At 51.3% G+C, this 20,723-nt stretch overlaps 1 protein-coding gene across 5 annotated transcripts in view; it reads right to left on the bottom strand.

Moving 5' to 3' along the window:
* Positions 1–20,723, bottom strand: part of DAB2IP (DAB2 interacting protein) — a 146,876-nt gene that overhangs the window by 40,358 nt on the left and 85,795 nt on the right. The window contains exon 1 of one of the 5 annotated variants that reach the window (XM_052669691.1): positions 3,985–4,075. The exons of the other annotated variants lie outside the window; for them this stretch is intronic. Coding sequence (XP_052525651.1) covers positions 3,985–4,031 — 47 coding nt within the window. The 5' untranslated portion in view covers positions 4,032–4,075. Of the gene's footprint in view, positions 1–3,984; positions 4,076–20,723 lie in introns of those variants that run through there. 5 annotated transcript variants of the gene reach the window in all.

The raw sequence follows: 20,723 nt of genomic DNA, 5'->3' as shown, positions 1-20,723 counted from the left end.
GACGGAGCATCTAGGCCGGCCAACTTGTCTCTCTGCTCATAATTTGCTTCACCCTTCTGCTCTCCTGAACAAGCACTGGCCTTTCCTTAGGAATGTAATGCTAATCAGCAGAACCCCACATTCGCTGAGACACCATCATCCTTCCTGGAGGTTTCACTACAACGTAACACTGCTATTAGCTGCAGGTTTTTATAAATCTTTTAGTGAAGTCCCATTCCCACAAACATCCAGTATCACCCTGCGCTATTAGTCGTGCTTCAGAGACACCACTTAATGCTCCCAGCAATGTGAGCCAAGAAGTGTCTGCAGGACTCAGGTTTTGAATTTCAAATCCAAACTACAGAAGAAGTGCCAACAGTGCACGGCTCTGAGCCCGACACGCAAATACATCTTAGCATCCAAACAGCACTTTGTTTGCATTCGTCCCTCTAACAACGCTGGCATATATAACGGCCTCAGTTTAATAGTTCCTAACTGACTTTGGAGACTGAATGATGCTGTTAAAAAAAACTCAATGAAAATTTTCTAACAAGTTAGGAAAATGTTCTTTAAAAAAAAAAAAAAAAAAAGCTTGAAGAATTTTGAAGTTTGTTCTGATTGTGTATGTTTCATCCAGAGGTGGCACCATGATGTCAAACTAATTCCTCCAATTTGCTGCCTGCCCTGCAGCCAGATAGATGTTAGTGTCTTTTAGGGATATACAACACATCCTTCTCATGGGAACCTGCTTTTCAGATGGAATGAGAGATTCACATGGTCGAAGGTGGTGATTTTTCTGGGGCTCTCAGAGCTGCAGCACCTGCTGGGACAGCGGCCCTTGGAAGGCACAGAATGGCTTTGCCCTGCACACACAGCAGCTGTGCATTCCCTGCTGCAATGGGGATGTGGATGGCAGCAGGAAGGGCTGAGGGCAGTGCCTGGCAGTGGTGCTCCCAGCCCTGTGGCACTGCTAGTGGCTCCGAGCCCCCCACACAGCCGAGGTGTCACCAGCTGGGTGCTCTGCACAGCCGGCTCCAGCCTCTGACATGGACACAGCTGCACCTCACCTCTACACACAGTCACGGCCAACCTGAAAGCATCCCAAACCCCCCAGCAGGAAGACACGCCTGCCTGCAGAGCTGCGCAGTCACACCTGACAGAACCTGACCTCAGGAACAGCCTTCACACCACAAAGCCAACAGGTCCTGCCTGCAGTCCCCGTCGGTCTCAGACTCACAGGAAGAAGGACAGATATCTTTAGAGATCATCTCCCAGTTCTTATTGCTCTCCCTGCATTTGTCACTCCACCAAGGCTGAGCTGTTTCTCCCCAGAGGCTGGGACAGCCCCTGCAGCCCCACAGCTCCCTGTATCCTGGCCAGGCCCCTCGTGCTGTCCCTGTCTCCCTGTGCAGGGTCCCTTTGCAGGGCTGGGATGGATGCACTGCATTGCTTCCCCAGCTCATCTTTATAAGCACCAGCATCATCACCGTGTACTTCATGCAATGCCAGGGGTAGCTCCTTCCAGACCTGATGTACAAATGGTTATTCAAACTTACAAAATGTGAAAAACTCCTAACGAGTAAAAATCCTGGCACTGTCCTAAATTAAATTGCTGCCGCAGCCAACCAGGGGTACATGGATAAGCACAGAGCCAAGCCTGCACGCAGCCCTTATCCACAGCCCACACCTGCTGCTCCCTCCCGAAAGTTAAACTAATGAACACAGCGCACAGCCTAGAGTGTTTCAGATACGGAAAAGGTCAGAGCAAAGACTCTGGAGTGAAGAACAGATTGAACTGCGTTCATAAATGACAGCCCCATTTTAAACCTGAAGTTATTTTTTCAATAAATTAGGACAAGTGAGCTTTCCTCCAACTCGGATAATGCATCTCCCCCTGGATACAGACCGGAAGAGGGCACGCACATGCAGGAATCAATGCTAATGCTTTGAAAGATTAATCTCTGAAAACTACTTCAATGGACTAGAAATGATTTCATTCAAATCTCTGTATAGCAAGAGCAGATAAAGCATCACAGTGACAGCGAGAGCACGCAGACTGAAAGGAAGGAAGGCGCGGTGCTCTCACTGTGCCACTCTGTGCCCATTTCCCAGCACTGGATACAGGCTGTGACACTGTGCCACTGCTGCCAGCAGCTCTGAGGAGCCAGCTGTGAGTGCACAGGCAGGAGGGCAGGGCCTGGCTTCCCGAAGGTGGGAGCACGGGCTGCTCCACGTCCAAGGAGATCCACAGCTTGTGGTTTCAAAACGCAGTCAGGACGGTACTCTGCAGAGGAGGGCAGACCTGGCTCTCATCAAAGCCAAGGAGAGTGCACGGAGGGCTCTGAATGTGTTTGCAATTGTGGATGTCTCCATGCAGCGTGCCTTTTGGCACCTGGCAGGACAGAACTAGCCACGGGGCCACCAAGATACACACGTCTAAATCAGACCTCTGAAGTACAAAGTCTCAGTCTGTGAGTAATGTCACTAACAGAGGAGCAGCGCTGGAGCTGCAGCCCTGCCTCCTGCCCACCACTCAGGGCTGCAGGGCTGTGCCATGGTGGGGACACACATCAGCTCCCATGTGCCCCCCAGGCCAGAGAGCAGACAGGGCTGGAGAGATCTCATCTTCCCTCAGAGAGATGAAAGCTGAAATCTACATTTGTTCTCAGCTGTCTTTTTAAGGAGTTGTATGTGATAACAAAAGCTAACACGTATAACAACCTCCCACCACCATTACCAACATACGGAGAACACAGTACCTCCGTCCCCTTCTGCAGGCAGCAGCCCAGGGCAGCAGGATGACCCAGGCATCTCTGCGGGCTGGGGTGGGATGGGAGCACAGCCGGCCTGATCCCCAGCTCAGAAGCTGCACAGAACATTTTCCTTTTATAACCAAGTTATTTTGAATCTATCTGGTTAGACACATGCAAAGCACTGACACAGATGCACTGAAACTGGTTTGATCCTTGTCCGAACAGGATTAACTTGCCTTGGTTATTAACTAAATTAAACTCTAGCTCATTTTCATTGCAAAAATGGCTCTTTTTTCACATGTTGTGTCAATTTGTAATTTTTACAGGGAGAATCTGGGAGGTCTTCCCCTTGCAGCAGGTACAGCACACAGCCCCTGCACTCACTCTGCCCCAGGTAATGGGGAGGCACAGCTGTGCCATCTCACCTGCAGTTTTACCTCATCCTCAACATATAAACCTTAGGCCATTAGCTTGTGCTGGTAACAAGAACAGTTAAAACCATTTAGAAACTACACTGAGAGCCTGAGCTGTGTAATGGCACTGAGTTCAGAACAGTGTGGTGCACGGAGGCATGCTTTGCTGCAGGCAGAGTGTGGGTTCTGCTCCCAGCCCTGGCTCTGCCCACCCGCTCCCTGTACCAGCTTTGCTGTGTGGCTCCCCAGCTCTGATGGGTTACATCTGCTCAGCAGAAAACCAACATTTCTATTTTACTGTCTTCCAAGAGAATTCAAAACATTTCTAGCCTTAAATTTTGATCTGGAAATGTGGGGTTTAGGTTTTGTTGTTGTGTTTTATTTCTTAAAACACTGACTCTACCAATTCTTGTTCTTCCAGCCAGCAGCCCTCTCCCCACCCTCAGAACTGCTGCTGTGTCAGTGCCACGAAACCGCTCTGTCTTCCTGTGACAGATGCTAAGCTTAGCCCCAATCCCTGGGAGCAGACAGGCCCTGTATATGCACTCATTAACAAAATTGCAATCCTCCTGAGCTCATGAGGCCGCACTGATTGCACCACTACAGCTAACCCAGTTGATGGCCAGGGCATGTGGGCAGGGAGCACAAGCAAGCTCTTCCAGAATGGGCAGTGAAGTGCATAATGCTACGGTGGTTCTGAGCCCAAAGCACCGTGCAGAGCTCTGCAGGTTCCTCCCCTACCCGCAGTGCCCTTGCTTTGCCCTGACCAGCCCAGCACAGCCTGCTGATGGGATCCCAGATCTCCCCAAGCACTGCAGTGGTGGTGTGGCTCAGCTCACCTGGCAGTGCTCCGTGCCTCCTCCCCTCCCGGCCTGTAGGGCTTCATGAACCATTTTGGCTGATCAAAACTGAAAGCAGCAGGTTAGCTCCCAAATGACAACAGTGCTGTAAACATCGGGAAGCAAAGTCCAGCCCAGCCCAGCTGGCCCCAGCTGCCTTTCGCTTGCCATCACAAACAAGAGCCACAAGCCACTGCTATCAGCAGGAAGCACAAAATCCTAAAATGGCCTCGAAACACAACTGGAGCCATTTAAAAAACACATGCAGTGTAGTCAAAGCTGCCCCGTGTCCTTCCCTTGCCAGGCCTGAAGCCCGACCACTGCCAGGCACTGCAGATGGAGCTCCCCAGGCACTGAGCGGGCTTCACACTGCAGAGCTAGAGGCAAAAAGCTCCATCTTCCTACTGCCAGCCCTCTGCAGTTACTTCTCCCTGTCTGTGCTGCGTCTGTAGCTCTCTGCCTCGTCCTCCCACCTAATGCAATTGCTGTGAGCTCCATGGAGCCGAGCACACACACAGGATGGTCCCGCAGGGGGATCACGTGCTGCCCGATGCTCCAGGCCTGGCTGCAAGGCTGCGCGCATGGCTGCAGCGCTGGGCTTTCTTTCCATTAGGAAACCATCAGCTTGTCAACAGGAATGACACAGACAGACCGTGGCTGCTGATGAGAAGCTGGGCACAATCGGTGACTGAGTCACTCCATAACCTCTGGTCAGATCCCGTTTACAGAGCGTGAGGACAGCAAGTCAAACTGCTGGGCTTCATTCAGCAGCAAGGGGTGGGACATGCAAAGCGCTGATACAAAGCAGACTTCAGAGAAATGAAAACAACTGCCAAGTGAGAAAAACGTTCCGTGATTTCTTCACCTCTCCTCTGGACGCTCAGGAAGGCGCAGCCGATGCGGCTCTGTGTGGCTGCCATGGGGCCATCGGGGGTGACACAGCCCAGCGCTCCCCGGGATGAGGGCTGGGTTAAGCGCTCTGCGCTCCCCAACCCGCGCGCTTCTGCAGAACCCAGCAGTGCCAACAGCTGCCATGCAGCAGACACACAGCTTTGGAGAAGCTGCCAAGCATCTCCTCACAATATGGTTTGCAAAGGATTGGATTTTTAGTTCTTTTTTTTTTATTTTAATAATGAGATTAGAACTGGTAGAAGTGTCCCCCTGGTTTCCGTACGGGCTGCTGCAACAAGCAGCCTGCTGTCTGGACAGCACAGCTTCCAAAGCCTAAACGTTCCTCCCTATGTTTCATTAATTTAGCAAAACTGCTTGGAAAGATGAATCATTTTACTCCCCTTATGTTTTCATTTTAGCAACAAGCAATGTAATTGTCTTGTCTAAAGGAAAATAGAACTGGAAGGAAACTCGGGGAGGAAACCCACAGGCACATTCCAAGTGCACGGCTGTGACACATCACTCAGAGCCTAACGTGGGCCATCTTCCTGCCCAGACAGAAAGCCACAAGGATGCAGTGAAGCACAGAATGTTTAATCTAAGGCTGAGCACATTGTCTGGAAGAAGCCATTAAAACCTGCTCTGGGCTGATGTGTAATCGCAGATACAGTCTTGGCCTATCTTTGACACGTGCCTTCCCTGTAACGTCTCATAATTTAAGGAACAAAAATGCTTTTGAATGCTTTTGACTGTAGAAATGTGAAAGCAGCTTCTTCTAAAAGCCAGTGAGATCCCAAGTGGGGCCAGGAAGCCACTTGAGTTGTGCACCATAAACATTTCCATGATGCAAATTAATAAGTCTCTCTGAGGCTTGGGAAGTGTGCCACATGCAGCATTTCTGAGGCCATCGCTCTTTTATCTAAGTTGTTTTCTTCCTTTCTCCTTGCCTCACTCCCTGACAGGTTTGAAATTTTCAGCATCACAACTGCAGCCCGGCTTGTTGAGCTGCACATCAAGAGAGGTTTATACGTACGTGAGAAATGCGAACAGAGACAAAAATAGTTATTAACTCACTTTTGGAATACTGAGCAAATAAGATGGGTGTGCTCCAGCAAAGGAAGGGGCTCCAACCATCGCTGCCCACATCGCGCAGTGCTGCTGCCTGCAGGGCTGCCCCCTGCACAGCCCTCTGTTGCCCAGGGACATGGGAGCAGTGCCCACCCCAGGGCCCACCCAGGGACTCCCACCTGCCTACAGCCACACGGCCTGGCTCTCACTGAGATCCAAACTGTTTCTCAGAGGCCATCCCAGCTTGCTGCAAGCACTGCCAAGGGGGAGGGAGCAGCAACGTGACCGAATGAGACCGCCTTGGATTGCTACTCGTTGTCCCTTGCTTTGCACCATTCACTCTGGCAAGTATCTGAGGTAGAACGTGCAAGGATTTCTCTCCATGCCAGTAAATGTTAGAGGAGAAGCTGGAAAATGGCGCTGGGTGGCAAGGCAGAGTGCAGCAAGGTGCTGGGGCGAGACCTGCAGCCGTGGCCAGCAGAGAGCAGTGCCAACAGTGCACACTGACAGCCATGCATGCACAGCTCTGCAGTGCTGGTGCCACGCTTGGGAGAGATTTTAGTTAAGGACGGGAAGAGCAGGCCCAGCCCAGGTGCTCACCTGCTGCACGGAATGTACCTGTGACATCAAAATGCACCTTACTACAATCAGAGACCTTCAGACCTCACTGTAAGGATGCTAAAACGCTCCAGCTACTTCAGCAATTACTGCAACATATTTTCAGGCAGTTTTTAAGGGCATTAGTGAGATAAAATGAAGAAAAGAAATATTGCCTTTAAAAGGAATGTTAAACATGCACCTTATCATCTAGCCACTTTATTTTAATGAGGTTTGCTTTACTTCTCCTGGTATTTGCTTTGTCACACGGTGCAAGTCTCTGAGTGTTTCCACAGGCACCAATGACTTTGCAGGGCTGTGTGGGCAACACTGCAGCTCTTGTGCCCCAGCTCACTAGGCAATGAAGCCACAGCTTTCATTGCACAAAGCTGTGAGTCCTGCAGATCAGAGGCGTTAGGAAGGAGCTGTGTGCCCATCCCTGAAGTGGGAATGCAGCTACAGGGTTTTATTTATGGGGATATTAAATATGCAACAATCATTCCCCAACATCAGAGTAATAAACATCCCTGCTCCATCTGATCTGAAATCAGCAAGCGTGCTTCTCGCATTCACAGAGAGAGAGACACAATGCTAAATTATTTATGCTTTGTATATGAACAAATATAGAGAAATAAGTTAATTTGGTACAATTCAGCAGAGCAGATTCAGCAGAGCAGATTCAGGGCAGATTATTGTACACCCTTCAGTCAGACCACACTCCTTTCTGTAAACAATTGTTTCTCCTCCAGAGAAGTGGGTTAAAGAATGCTAATTAAGGAATGGGCAGAAACATTTCTGAGAAGTTTTATTTAGATCTGACTACACGTGGAGCGCTGCCACCCCTTCAGATCAACAGCATTCACTGAGATATAACAGCAGAAGAAGTGGAAGAAAAAAGGAAATAGAGCCATTCTGCTCCTCTTAGCACTTCTCCCTATCACCAGTCACACTCAGCACATCTCCTTAAGCCAGTGTCTGTCCACCCCAGCTGTGGGATGTACACTGCTGCCCCGTTATTACAGAGTGGAAATAACATTGCAGGTGGCAGCCAGCAGTCACCAGGATGTCACAGGGACTATAAAACGCCGTGTCCAAACACTGGGCATTTCTGGGGACAGGCAGCAGCTGCAGCACCTGCTCTGTGCCCACGTGGCAACTTTCAGCTCTGCCAGAGCAGTCCCAGCCCAGGCATGGACAGGTCTCTGAGCACTGCCACTGCCTGTGACACGGGCTGGGGGTTACAGGGCAGTGGGTGACACAGCGGCAGAGCCAAGATGCTGCTCCCAGTGCAGCCCCTGCCTGCAGGACGAGGCAAGTCATTGCAAGGACAGCCCCCTAAAATGGAAATCCAGTGTTTTCATTGTATCTGCTCTGGTTTCTTTATGTTTTATTCAACATTTTCCTGTCTGTATAAAAGGCTGTAAATAACAGCAGGTTAATGAACTCTTATTATAATCGTTATGGCTATTAAGCAGGGAGGGCTGTGAAGTTTTGGGGCTGTGCAACCCTGCAGTGCTACAGAACCAGCAACCTTCACTCCCAGCCCCTGCATCAGAAGCACAGGAGAAGTTCTCCAAACTGGGCCCTGATGGCAGCCCTGCATCCCAGCACTGATGGATATTAAGCACCCCAGAAAACTCAGCCATTAAATTAATTACAGATACTCCACAGCTGCACGGAGACCTTCCTGCTCTTCATATAAACGCAGGATTGCTATTACCCCTTCCATGCTGCCCAGAGGCTTATGGCAGTATTAGCCAAGGGTTTGCTATACACTACAGTCTCTTCCAGCCTGACAGGAAGGGAAATCCTGCTGTGGTGCAGCTGCAGGAGGAATAACAGGAATTCTGGGACAGAAATCCCTTTGAGACCGATTTCTCAGCAGCCACAACAAGCCCTCTGTTACACACGTGTGCGTGCATGTGATGGTGAAGGGGATGAGATGAGAAAGAAGGGATGAAAACCATCCTTCAATTTCTCAAGAGTTTAACTTAAATCCTTCATTCTGAGCATAAGACCCAAATCAGGCTCAAAGAAAGAAAAACTTAATTAATCAGAGGTAGCCAAGTTCAAAGGGCGGTTGGGGTCAGCTTTAGGGCTCCTTCATTTTGGGGCTGCAGGGTCTGTGGGTAATCCCTGCCTGCTGCCAATGACAGCTACAGGTGCCTGCTATGTGCTGACAGCAATTAAATGCAAAGGTCTCCTTTCCTTCCACTCATCTTTTTAAAGCTGAATGTTGGCACTGAAATGTACCTGAGGTCCACATACAGCACCAGGATTTGGAATCACGCTCAGCCCAGTGGCACTGTGCGCAGTTCCCTGCGGGCCCCTGGGGCACAGAAGAGATGGGTGGATGTCACTGCAGGTCATAGAACCATAGAATGACCTGGGTTGAAAAAGACCATAGTTTCAGTTTCAACCCCCCTGCTATGTGCAAGGTCACCAGCCACCAGACCAGGCTGCCCAGAGCCACATCCAGCCTGGCCCTGAATGCCTCCAGGGGCGATGCACCCAGGTCATGCTCAGTGTGCTCATCCCAGGACAGGGCTGGGCCAGCAGGGCTGCACACCGCACAGCATGGATGGGAGAAAGGTGAGAGCTGCTGGGGCTACAGAGCAGTGCTGGTGGAACATTGACTGAAATTGGCTGTGAATGGATTCAGATTGAAAACCAGGAGAGGGCTTCCAACCAGCAGAGAAGTGAAATTTGGGGTTGGCCTTCCAGAGGGGGAGAATGCAGGAGCAAACTTTGTTGAGGTTAAGATGGAGAAAATATGGTTAGGAAGAATATTCTAAGAGCTGGGTGCACCAGAACAGCCTGCACCTGCTGACCAAAGGTCCTTCTGCTCATAGGGCACACGGCCCGGCCGTCGCCGCCGTTTCCTCCCAGAGGCACAGCCACACCTGAAGCCCTTCCCAGCGGGTGGCACAGAAGGACGAGCTGTGACAACAGTGCCCAGCACTGCTCTGGCCACTGCAGCAGCCCTGCATGTGCCCACGGCTGCTTAAGAACCCACATCTCCCAAATACACACAGCCGGACCTGGGTGGGAGCTCTACCCCATGCCCAAACAGGAAAGCCAGCATTTACTTCCTTCATCTCTACACGAAGTATCTCATTTCAATTTAATTTCACAGTTGTAATGGATTTTTCAAAAATATTCAAGAACATATTTACTTTCCAACATCTTATTTCCTTTCACATTTGAAAAAAACTTTCTATCTAATCCCTCAAGTCATCCCACAGTCTGAATAATTTCAGGTTTTTAATCAATAGCTGTCAGACTTGTCAAATTACTTTAGGGACCACAAAGCAATTTTTAAACATTCATAAACCCTCGTAGAACAGTTAAGTGCACTGAATTTTAAAAGAAAGACGAACTGAATAACACTGATCAAATAGGATTATATTCTGGCAAATTATAAATTAGTTTTTTATGAATCATCTCACAGCTACTTATGTAGTGTCAGGCTTCTACTACTGCAGGGGAGAGAAGTGACTGCTCACCTTGGGACGAAGGAGACTTTTTTTGCTTCTGAGCCTACCGAGCAGGAGCAGGGAGCACGTAGCAAAGAGCATGGAGCAACGCTTAAGGCATTTTCCTGCTGTCCTTAGGAAGAGAAGCTCCACTGTGCAGCTGGCTGCCCGGGGCTCTCTACCTTGTCCTGCTGCCTCAGCCAGGAGTGGCCAAATTGTGGCTCCAAAGCTGAATCCTGGCTGCTGGCCCCTTCCCAGCCCAGCCTTTGCTTCCCAGCGTGCTGCTGGCACGCAGATCTGTCTGGCATGTCAGTCTAGAAATGATGGTCGCCAAAAGTTCTCAATTTGTCGGACAAAGACCATCTGGAGCCACAGTGCAGCTCAAACCATTTATGGGGAAGATTTTCCACGTTGCACAAAGGCAAACTATCAGCTGAATGCAGAGTGTGCTGCTGTCTGTTCTGCGCTTGTTGTAGGAACAAAGAGACTGAGAATGTCTGAAGAAGTCAAACGTGTTTATCCAGCAGCGGCTTTACACACAACAGTCCCACCTCATCATCACAGCATCCTTCCTAAATTTGAGGGATGTGGCTTGCATAGGGGAAAAGAAAGGAGCTTCATAGCTCCACCAAGAATGTTGGAAGCCCTCCAGGAAAAAGTACAGCTCAGATCAAAGAGAGGGTGAGGGATGATCAGGAGGAAGGAACGCTTCAGCTGGCCGCATACAGACTGACAGCCCAGACCCCGTGCCCTGCTGCTCACAGCCAAACTCTTGCCCTGTCCCTGAGCCGCCCCACCACTCCTCACCCTCACTGAAAGGGCAGCACCTCCTGCTGCTGCTGAGCCCTATGGGGAGAGAAGGTATTTTACCCCTGCTGTGGGTGCACCACGAGACCAGGGCAGCTCCCGTTCCTGGAGACCAGAAGGGCGAGGGAACAGGGGATCAAGCAGAAGGCACTGTGCTGCTGGGGACAGGGGAGAGGAGGCACTGCTGCCCCGTGAGGTGCAGAGCCCCACACAGACACGGCTGTGAGTCAGAGCACAGCCCCCAGGTCCTGCTTTGGAAGGGCTCATGTCAGCCCACGCTGTGTCCCACCGCTGCATGTCCCCATACAGCTCCCAGAGCTCCAGCACACACAGGTTTGGGTGTGCTCAGCACTGTCCTGTCTGCCTGCGAGGCTTCCCACCCTGCTGCTTTGTGAGGCAAAAAGGGCTGCATCTGCTGCAAGTGTCCTTTGCCAGAGATGTGCAGTTCTATACATAAAGCCCCTTAATACTGAACAGCGACTGCTTTTAGCCTTTACATTGGTATCTCATAGGATTTTTGCTGTTGCTATCTTAATCAGTGCAGTACTGACAGCAACAGGAGAGATCCCACCGCACACAGCCCCATCTCTGGATGCTCACAGCTCACAGCTGTTGTTTGCACGCCCAGGCTCAGATGCCATGGAGCAGGAGGTCAGTGAGCACAGCTCTGGGCACCCATCCAACCCAGCTCTGACACTGCTGCCATACCCGGCCCAGTGCTCCGGGAGCTGAACCTGCACAGGCTTTGGGAAACGCCATTCCAGGAGCACAGGTGTCAGTACCTGCCCAATATGAGCCTGGAAATAACTAAGAGAGGCAGCGCAGGGCTGGAGATACAAAGGGAAGGAGAGAGGATGAGCTGATGGATAATGCAAGCAAGAGGGAAATGTGGGACTGTCTGAGCGATTCACAGTAACCGGACCTGCTTTTTTATGCACTTCAATTTGAGAAGCATAAATATTTTTCAACAAGGACATTTCAGTGAGTTCATCGGTTTGTAAGGCTTTGTGGGTCCATCCTGCCAGCCTGCACCCAGCGGAAGGCTGTTATTCTCTTTCAGCTTTCTCAGTATTTAGTTTATTGCTAACTGTTTGCCCAGTGAACTAGAAAACCAAATATATCCAAGCACTCTGCGCTAGCACGCAGATGCTCATACAAACATGTGTGCAGTGACATGCATCGAGTGTCCTGGGCCACAAAGCAGAACTGCAAGATGTAAATACAGTAAGGAATGGGGCAGGGCTCCGACCAGGTCGGCTCACGGAGCAAATTTCTTCTAACCAAAGTGATTAACCCCCAAATTGCACTTGATAAGGATTCAAGCATTTCATTACTCTGAAATAGTAATAATAATAAAATCAGAGTGCTTTTTGTCATGAGATACCCTGCCTGGGGAATTGTGAAAGGGTATTTAATTACAGGGCTGTTTCATTAAATGTAAAAATTAAACCAAAGACAAGAGGGTGTGATTTTGGGAAGGAAAAAAAAAAAAGCAGTAACATAATGAACAAGAGGGATCCATACAGCATGGAAACTGACAGGGAACACGTCACAGGAGGAATAGAGCTTCCCACATTCAGGGGAAGAGAGATGCCCGGGAGCAGCAGCAGCCCTGAGCCCCACGGCCTCTCCACCCCACACCTGGGGCTGCAGATTCCAGCACAGCCCACCCTGCTCCGTGTGTCTGGGCACACCAGCACTGCTTTTGCTTGAAGTGACCCCAATCCCAAACCATTCTGTGTTCTCCTTTCCTTTCACCTTTTGAGACCTCCCCATACAAACAGCTGGTGTGCAGGTGTGGGTCTGCTCAGCACACAGCAAAGCAGGCCGGGGCTGCCCTACACGCTTGGCTGTAACTCAGGGAATTAATTACTGAACAACATTACTTATCACAGGGGCACCGCCAACATGAAAACCACTCAATGTAAAAATCACCCGGGTGGCACGAGCCTGGCACTGCTTTCCCCACAGAAAGCCACGCAGTCAGCCACAGCCAGAGAGGAGCTGATGGAACCAAATATTTTCCAGCTGACCAGAGGGAGAGAAACCATAAAATGCAATAGGAAAGCTCACACAAGGACACAAGGTGAATGGCAAGCTGGCTCAGGTGCCCTGTGTGTGGCTCCAGAAGGGCAGTGCAGATCTGGGGCAGCAGCTGCGTCCCCCACCCCTTGGCCCCACTGCAGGGCTGTGTCCCAATGCACCAAGCGTGGAACTCCAGGCAGAGTGCTGGGATGTGCTGCTTATCTCTGCTGAGTGCTGCAGCAGCTCAGCCTGTGCCTCAGGCACTGCATGGTGGTCTGACACAGCAGGAACTGGGAACAGTGCAGGAGCACCGCTCTGCAGGGAGGGATGGGAGCGGGATGGGAGTGGGTCAACCTTCACCCACTGCAGTCCCAGATGGGGTGGGAGGGAGAGAAGGAACACAGAACTGAAAGGCTCAGATCTGTCTGAACGCTTTGGGTTTCTGTTATCTCCAGCTGCGCCTTCCCAGATATGAGCTCACACCTGCCCATGCATTGTCTTAAAATAGATGGTGCCACTTCCAGAGTGTGTTTGCTGTATTTCCAAAAGTGGAAATTTCATGAATATGAAAAACAAAATACATCCTGAATGAATATTAACACCACTACCGGCCCCCAAAGCGCTCCCTGCAGTGCTGTTCCTGCTGAGCACACCCTGCAGCCATCTCATCTCTGCCAGCACCGGCTGCTGCCCGGAGCCCAGCGGCGGGACCGGCACTAATGGGCCCCGCACCCGGCTGGGCTCTGCCAGCGCTGCTGCTAATGGCCACAGACACCCTGTGCTTTAAAACACCAAAGTGCTTTTCACAGCTGAGTAAGTCCAGTCAGACGAGCTTACAGCTCTATCAGCAAGCACGACAGAGAAACCAGCCGCTTCCTTCCTACACGCGATGCCTTTCGATGTCTTTAGAAGGATGTTCTGAACAGAGATCAGCATACACATAGGAGCACAAATACATACAAATTGAGTTATATTTTTCCCGAGATAAGGAAGATCACCTTCTAACCACAAAGACACTGCTGGGGCTCAGAGCCCTGGAAGCAGTGCCCACATGCAGCACACAGCTGCCCCCCTGCTGCCCCCAGGACTCCTCCTGCTGCCCCTGGCAGGCCAGGACCACATAGGTGACCCTCATTTCTCTCATTAAAGTAATCACTGTGGCTTAGGAACACAGTTCCATACAAATACCATGAGATCTGGCCTTAATAGACTCAGCTTTATAATTAACACCAACATGAGTGCCTATGAAGGCTCAGAGGTCTCTGGAGCTCCTGATCAGGGAGTGAGTTTGTTTAAGGCCCAGATGTGCAGGGTGTCCCAGCAGTGCTGCGGAGGGCGCTGGGCTCAGCCCCTCCGAGGGGACATCCTGCACCAGGGGCAGCCCCCAGCCCTGCAGATCGCAGGAGGCAGCAGGGCATGGAGCACAAACCGTCTGTAACCACTTCTTGACTAAGTGGGAGAAGAAGCAGAGATGGAAAATACCCTGAGGTTATATGATGGTATTTAAAAAAAAAAAAAAAAGAAGCTCCATTGAGAAACTACTGCTGGGATTTGATTTACTGTCATTCCCACTGGCATTTCTGAGAAATTTCCTCTTTATAAATAAAACATATTTTAAAGCAAAATGCCTCGCTTCTGGGTATTCTGGTGCAACCTGGTGAAGAACGCTGTGCAGTATTTAGAAAATAGAGCCCAGCTGCTCTGACTGATGGGCTTCAGGTCTGCGCTGCAATCACAGCAACTGGGATCAGTGCCCCAAAGCAACAGGAACTGCACAAATATATGAAACGAGCAGAGCCACACAGGCATCATTTCAAACACAAACCACCACAGCCATCCAGTCATTCAACTTCTGCCAGCTGTGAAATGGGAATACAGTCTAGAGCTGCTACTTTGAAGAGTTGTTGGGAGACCTCATAGAAGGATGTTTTGAAAATACTACGTATGTGTTCAACTTTACTTTTCTGAGAGCATTCTCCCACACGCTGCTGGGGGCCTGACTCACTGCACAGCCTCTGGCAAGATGCTGATCTTCTCTGTCCTTTCATTCACGTTTCCTGGGCAGTATCCCCAATGAGCCTCTGGTCTCTCCAGTACGGTCTCCTGCCTCCATCAGTAGCTAATAGCTGATGTTTCAAAGGAAGGCAATCTTGTTAACAGAGGGAAAATATAGTTCCTGACCCTTGAAGGCAGGCAGGCAGAGCCCTGAAACTTTTGATTTATTCTTCCTGCTGATGTTGGTTGCTTAGCTACAAATATTCTCAATGCTCATAAAAGGCTCTCTCCCTTACTCCTCCTCACCGCTATGTTTTAGTCCAGCCATAGTTTATTTTTCCTGAAACCTAGGTGATGAGATTTCATGTTTTAGTTCCACCTAAGGTGCAGCACTCCCTCCTCCCCCCAGCACCGCATCACCACCGCCAACATGGGGCAGAGGGGCCAAGTCAGAGAATCACGGCATGGCTGGGGTCAGAAGAGCCCTGAAGGTCACCCTGCAACACAAAGATGGGCAAAGCCAGGGCTTCCCAGCTCTGGTGTGGGAGCACTCGTAAAGAAGACATGAGAAAGGGAGGAAAACAAACAGTAAGCAATAAGTCTAAGAAGCACGCTGAGCCTGCAGCTAACAGCAACCCATGGCAGCTCACTCCATGGATCCACCAAGGTAACACCAAGTAAGCTGGTGGGTCTGGCATGCTAAGGGGCGAGACATACAGAGCATATGGCAACGTCCCCTCCCCTGCACACCTCCCTGTCCCCAGTCCCTTTGCCCATGTCCCCAGCTGCTGGCAGAACACGGCTCCAACCACTGCTCCCTCCTTCGTGGGGCTGCAGTAACATACAGCACCGGCCGGTGCCGGATCCATCTCCCACTCCATCTCCCACCCCGCAGTGTGTTTGTGTGCTGGACAGGAAGAGGCCCTCAACAGGTGCCATGAGTCAGGAGGAAACAATAGCCCAGCCTCACAGGGATGAATAAAATGACTGCAAAAACAATAACCCTGCAGAGCCGCCCCTACAACACAAAGAGCAGCTCCGGGTTGGAGCACTGGGACAATTGTGAGCACCAGCTGTTGGGAATGGGAGGGCAGCAGAATTCAGTTGGGTTTTTTCCTGTCTGCTGAAATTAGGAAACAATGACCAAAGCCACTCCTGGCAGGGCAGGAAGTGGCCAATGGGAGCATGGGGGGTCAACACCCCCAGCCCTGCCGGGCAGGGAGCAGTGCCAGCAGCTGAGGTGCTCCCCAGGATGACGCATGGTGCTGAGGGCTCCTCTTTGAAAAACGCTTTGAGATCCCTTTACTAGACACCACCAACAGAGATGTCTGAATTATATCAAATGTTAAAAAGGGTTTGTGCTTCCACCACACAATGCCCTCTCTACTTTGTATTTCAGAAGTCAGGCATCGCTGTTTTTGTACAGACAGACGGGTGGATCCAATTTCATACAGCAGGACGGGGGATGCTATGCAGAGCTCAGGGAAATGGGTGTCAGCTGACTTGACAATGCTATCAGCACAGGAGCCAAGAGCCAATTTTAACTCATTTTGCTGTTGCACAGCCCATTTAAAGGACCTGGGAGCAGAGCTGGGCTATGCTTTGTTGCTCTGTGTAAGCACGGCAATGAAGAAATAGAGCTGAAGGCAAAGATCTTCTGCTCAGCCCAAACTGGACAGCAGATCACTGTGACCCCAAAATTACTGGATAGGAAGCAACAGGCGAGGCCGTGCTGTCACAGTCTGGTGACTGAATGCTGGAGCAACTTGAGCAGCAGAAAGCACCTTTTGGGCCAGCAATGCCTCATGTTAGGTGAGCAGACAGCAGAGCACGCAGCAGCACTGGCAGTCAAGGGGCTCCTTATCAGAGCTGTTTTCTAACTAACAACCTCACAGCGATGCCAAGAGAGAACCAGAAAGCTCCCAGTCAGCACCGCACTGCAATCAGTGATTAATTTGTTGCAGGACACTTTGCTTGCTGTACATGACAGAGCTCATAAATTCTCATTTTTATTGATGTTGTCCTGGCCGAGGGGGCATGCTGGAAGAGGCTGCTGTGCTGCAGGCACCCTGCAGAGCTCCTGGGACTGCTGGAGCAGCACAGGCAGCCACAGCCATCAGTACCTCAGGAGTGGGTTGGCCACGATTCACCATAGACGTGGGCTTATCACCCACTGCCTCCATGCTCACAGAGCCTTCCCAGAAGAAGCTCCATCAGGACAAGAGCCTCAGAGCTCTGCGAGGCCTGTGGCCCTCAATGTAAGGAAACAAGGCCTCCTGCTAGCAGAGCTCTGCGCCCTGGCTGGGAGCATTCTGCTCCCACATGGCAGGCAATCTGCCACTGCCCTCTCTCTCAGTGGGTTCTACAGAATTTGATGCTCTGTGCTCTACTTGTGCCCACCATCAGGAGACACGAGGAGGACCATGGGCTCACCAGCCCTGTCTACTGTCCTCACTATTTAGGTATGCTCTTTGCACCACTCCTGCAGACCGCAGCACCCTCACATCTAAAATTAGGACTGAATGAGGCAGTGGCTTTGTGTTTTGCTATCACAGGTGATACAACACTTCTCTGAACAGCTCTTCCCAACACAAATGACAACTGTGTTGTACGTTGTTAAATCTGTCATCAAATTGCAAGTCTCAAATGGTGCAAGTCAAAGAGAAGCAAAGGAGGGGAGTGATTCTGTACAATGCCCAGGGGAGCTGAAGGAGCCTTTCAAATAAGAAAAGGTGGTTTTCCTGTCACTTTCAGCAGAAGGAAGCTCTCAAAGTTACGGAGTGCTTTTTCATCCCACTCACTATCTTCCCAGCTTCCCAAATATGCACCCTAGGGCCAGGGAGCCTGGGAGCAGCTGTGATGACAGCCCAGGCACGCAGTGGCCATGGCTCGGACATGCTGCAGCAGCACAGCCCCATGCAGAAGCTCACCAGTTTTCCCTGCTGCCCTCTGCTCACACCGCTCCGCTCACATCTCCCTGCTCTAAGCCTGCTGCTAATGAGGCCCAGCAGGTCCCTGAGCCTCCCAGGTTCAGGAGCTGTTCTCCTCTTGTGGGCACTGCTGTCCCACTCTGGGATGGCCCCTACTGACACCTTCAGCTGTTGTGGGGCTGGAGCCACAAAGAAGCAAAGAGAGTCACATCAGTTTACCTTTGAACATTAACACAACCATTAGATACTGTTTGCTACATTAAGCTACAGTTTGTTGGGAAACAGTGCAGGTGCAGCCTTGCCCTTCCCCCCATGGCATATCACCTTCCTCACCCCCCCACTATCCCCGGTCCTAGCAGACGAGGTCACTGCTGTGGCTCTGCGTTCTTGCTCCCAGATGCACATATTCATACACTGTGTTTTCCAGCTGTGATAATTATTTGCTGAATAGTGAATGGTCCAAAGGGCAAAGGGGGTTCTGCTGCTGTTTAAGGTATGGCGAGCGCTGCCTGTCACCCTGCTGCTTCTGGGAATAAAGAGATGGGAGGGAGCAACGTGCCTGCAGCCTGATGAGGACACAGATGCTTGCCAGACTTCAACCTGAAATACTTTCCTTCTTTCCTTTCCAACAAAACCCTTTTCCGCCTGGTGCAGGAGGAGCAGAGCAGACAATTGGAGGGGAAATGGGGAGCGACCAACGATGGGGGAGGAGAGCGAGGGAGAGAAAGGCACCCAGCTTCTTCAGCCCCAAACAGAACGCGAGAAACAAACTGCAGAAGGGGTGAGTAACAAAGACAGCTTTCAAACCCGTGCCAGGGTTGTGCCTTTCAAGTTCACAGCGCAGACATCGGGAAAGGACATTCAGTTTCACATATTACATAAGTTTTAGTACATCTCCCTTTAAAGTTTGCTATGCTGCACTCTCACCACGTACACAGCCGCCCACACGCACCCAGGCTGCTTGCAAACACACCCTGCCCCAATCCTTTTTTACAACAGCAGTTCCTTTTTTACAACCACGCAGAATTTCCAAGTTCTCCCCAAGCAATCTGAGCAGTCAGTCAATCCCCACGACCAACCCCTTCCACAAGAGCAGGTGTGCCATTCAAGCAAACCTCTTTGCTGCTGGACCCCCTCACCTTTCTTCCCTCCCCACCACCACCTGCACAGCTGCCCCTCAGCCCAGGAGAGCCGTGCTGATGGCTGAAGCCCTGCAATGTGCGCGATGCTGTGGTCCTGGCGGTCCCCAGCAGCTGAAAGAATGCACTGGAAAGTCAGGTTTGTCCATATCCGCTCACTGTCCCGTTTTAGAAAAGCAGCGGATGGCCAACAAGGATATTCAAAGGTCCAGCTTCTCAAATCTGGATCGGCCACATCCTAAGTGAGGCCACCAAGGTGCTGGAAGTACCTCAGTGCCAGTGCCATGCAGCAGCCCCAGCGAGTGCCCAAAGGAAAGGTGAGCAGACGACTTACCCCAGCCTCCACGGGGCGCAGCAATAAGCTCAGGGCACAGCAATAAGCTCAGGGCACAGCAATAAGTTCAGGGCAGAGCCACAGGCTGCGCTCCGCGGGCGCTCAGCTCCGCCGCCGGCAGCACGCAGCCATTCCCGGCGGTGCCCTCTGCAGGACTGCGGTGAGGGGCTGCTCGCGGAGCTGCGCGCCTTCCGCTGCAGCGATAGCGCGATTATTGAAGTAAACCGCTATTGCCCTCTGTGGAGGGCGGGGGAGGGAAGCTCGGCCCCTTCCCTTCCTTTGTAATTCAAACCCTTCCTTGAAGCGGCTCTGGAGGAGGCATCTGCTCCGGCCTTTCCCGCTGTCCGCAGGTGCTGGCGGCCGTCCAGGCTGAGCGCACCGCACCGCTCTCGGGTTTACCCGACAAAGCAGCGCCTTCCTCATTAAACTTCATCTAGCGTGCTCCTCTCTCCTGTATAATTAGTGCAGTACGGCAAACATGCAGGTAAGAAGGGAGCCTCAGTACGCACAAGCTCCCATCTCCTTCCCTCAGCAGCAGCTCCCAGCTGCTTCCAAGGCATTCCCCATGCTGCAGCCCCCCGGGAGCACCTGGCCGGGCGCTGTGGGCACCGTCCCCTGCTGTGCCTGGGATGTCAGCCCTGACCCCATTGCTGCCAGCCGTGGCCTCAGGAGCCGGGCAGCGCCGCACTTATCGCTTCTCAGAGGCTGTTCATCTCAAAGGCTGAAAGTACAAATGCCGCTGGCTCAGCTTGCAGCCACCTTCCATTGGTACTCACCGTTCACACCTGAAATTATAAAAAAGTCCGGGCATGCAGGAATACATCCACAGTGCAGCATAGGGAATTGAAGGACATCTCCCTCAAATCCTCTTGAAATCTACACTGCTATCATTAGCCACGGCCGTGTGATAATAAACTGGAGTCCCTGACAGCAGTGAACGTACCCCATCTCCCCATGCTCCAGTCCCACAATGCTGCGCAGTGCCCTGGCAGGCAGCCCCACTCCAACAGGTTTTCCTTCACTCCGTCAATCAGAAATTTCTAGTGAGTTTCAGAAATAAAAAGAAAAACCACGAATATTTTGGGTGAGTTCCCACAGCTCCCCGTGCCTCTCCCCTTTCTCACACACAAGCTGCTCAAGGCAGTGCTTTTCACGCCCTTCTGATGGCAAATGCTGCAATCTGCTGCTCCGGCGCTGAGCACATGCAGTGGGGATGGCCGAGTTCTGCTTCACTGCACGTGCTGCTCCTGGAGCTCAGGGGAACAGGCACTGTGTGGGGATGTGCTCTTCTGCCAGGCACATTTCTTCCAAGAGAAAGTGGAAGGGCAGAATTGTTTTCTATTACACCCCTACTCCATTTCTGGACCTTCTGATGGCAGCTTGGCTGTGACCTGTGCATGACCACAACAGGCATTTCACTATCACTCCAATGCAAATAGCATCTTCCTAATCCACCAAGTGCAATTTGCACAGCTGG

Source organism: Tympanuchus pallidicinctus, unplaced genomic scaffold, assembly GCF_026119805.1.
Source record: "Tympanuchus pallidicinctus isolate F22 unplaced genomic scaffold, pur_lepc_1.0 scaffold8, whole genome shotgun sequence".
NCBI classification, from domain to species: Eukaryota; Metazoa; Chordata; class Aves; order Galliformes; family Phasianidae; genus Tympanuchus; species Tympanuchus pallidicinctus.
Note: the sequence above shows the minus strand (reverse complement) of the source record. Positions and strands in the feature narration are given on the sequence as shown.